This window comes from Pteropus vampyrus, unplaced genomic scaffold, assembly GCF_000151845.1.
Source record: "Pteropus vampyrus isolate Shadow unplaced genomic scaffold, Pvam_2.0 Scaffold591, whole genome shotgun sequence".
Classification (NCBI taxonomy): Eukaryota; Metazoa; Chordata; class Mammalia; order Chiroptera; family Pteropodidae; genus Pteropus; species Pteropus vampyrus.
Genome location: NW_011889372.1, coordinates 24,618 through 26,156, shown reverse-complemented (window position 1 = coordinate 26,156; position 1,539 = coordinate 24,618). Strand labels below are relative to the sequence as shown.

General features: G+C 34.6%; 1 protein-coding gene across 1 annotated transcript; it reads right to left on the bottom strand.

Annotated features, from left to right (window-relative positions):
- Positions 1-8: 8 nt before the first annotated feature.
- LOC105308552 (olfactory receptor 5L2-like) lies at positions 9-527 on the bottom strand (the record flags this gene model as incomplete). The annotated part of the gene is made up of 1 exon (XM_011384555.1): positions 9-527. A coding segment is annotated over exon 1 (519 nt), but the record flags the coding sequence as incomplete, so codon positions are not given.
- Between the last annotated feature and the right edge of the window lie 1,012 nt (positions 528-1,539).

Here is a 1,539-nt window from a genome sequence, read left to right as displayed (position 1 = left end):
TGGTTTATCACATTTGACTTATAGGATGTGATCTCAAGCGCTAAGCAAAAGTGAATAAGAGAACACACAATTCCACAGAGGTAGCAGCTCGACACCAACACCACCCGCAGTTTCTGGGACATGGTGACCAAGTACAGCAGTGGGCTACAGATGGCCAAGAAGCGATCGTAAGCCATCACGGCCAGCAGGAAGACATCAGTGATGGCACATGTCCAAAACAAGTAGAAGTGCAGCATGCATGCAAGGAAGGAGATGGTTTTATCCTTGTTGAAGATATTGAACAGCATCTTTGGCACAATGGTCGTGGAATAGCAAAAATCCACAAAGGACAGGTGGCTGAGGAAAAAGTACATGGGAGTGTGGAGACAAGAGCTGACCTGAATCAGTGCAACCATGCCTAGATTGGCTAAAACTGTGACTCCGTAGATCAGAAGAAACAGCAGGGAGAGAAAGACTCTCAGCTCAGACACATCTGATAATCCAACAAGAATAAACTCCATCACAATGGTACAATTCTCCTCCCCCATTTCCACCATGTGTCGGGTTGCAAACCAAATGATAAGTTCCGTGTTTCTTCTGAAATGAGAATAAGAAAGAAAACACACCTTTATATAAACTTAAGAAAAATATAACATTAATATCAAACGGTGTATGTAATTTAAATATAATTGTCAAATGATTCAAGATGTTCAATGTCTCAGCAGATTCCACCGATCAAAGTTAATCTAAATATCAAAGGAAATCTGTGATTCCCAACTGTTATCTACCACAATAAATTGATGAATCGAATGAGTTATTTTGATGGACTTTGGAATAGATTCAACTGTATACTGTAAAACAATATGAGATCATCTCCTGTTCCCTGAAAAGTGTAATAAGTTCCGTCTAAATAGGATAACAACGATTGTGATACTATACCAAATACACTAATTTATTTTTAGTTCCATTGATAGCATAAATGTGCAACATGTGAAGTCATGTACAAATTCCCTTGTTAGGGAGTGTGAGAAATTTCTTTGAAATTGGTGGCTCATAAGGACTCCTTCTATTTGGAATTAGGTAGAATTAAAAAAAAAGATATTTAAAATATATTCTCAAGTTTATCATACTTTCACTCATCAAATTAACAAAGTGATTTAATTAGTTATAATGATAGTGACCGATATCAATAATGACACAGAAAGATATAAATCTTGTATAAACCTTTTTGGAGAGCAATTAGGCAACATATAGCCAAAGTCTTAACACTGATGACAATAAAAGCTATCTAATACTTTTCATGAGAGATTTTATTCTTAGGAAGCTGTTATAAGAAATGTTGAATTACATTTACAAATTGTGAAAACTATATCTAAAGCTACATTGTTTACCATATTTACAATTGGAAAAATTAAATGTCAAAAATAGAGCTATCGTTACCTATATATTGTATCTAAAGTAGAAAGTTATCACGTTATTTAAATGACGTTTCGAAGAAGGTTATTTTTTAAAAAAATACCTAGTACCCCTGGTGTGTATATGTATGTTTAAATAAAATGT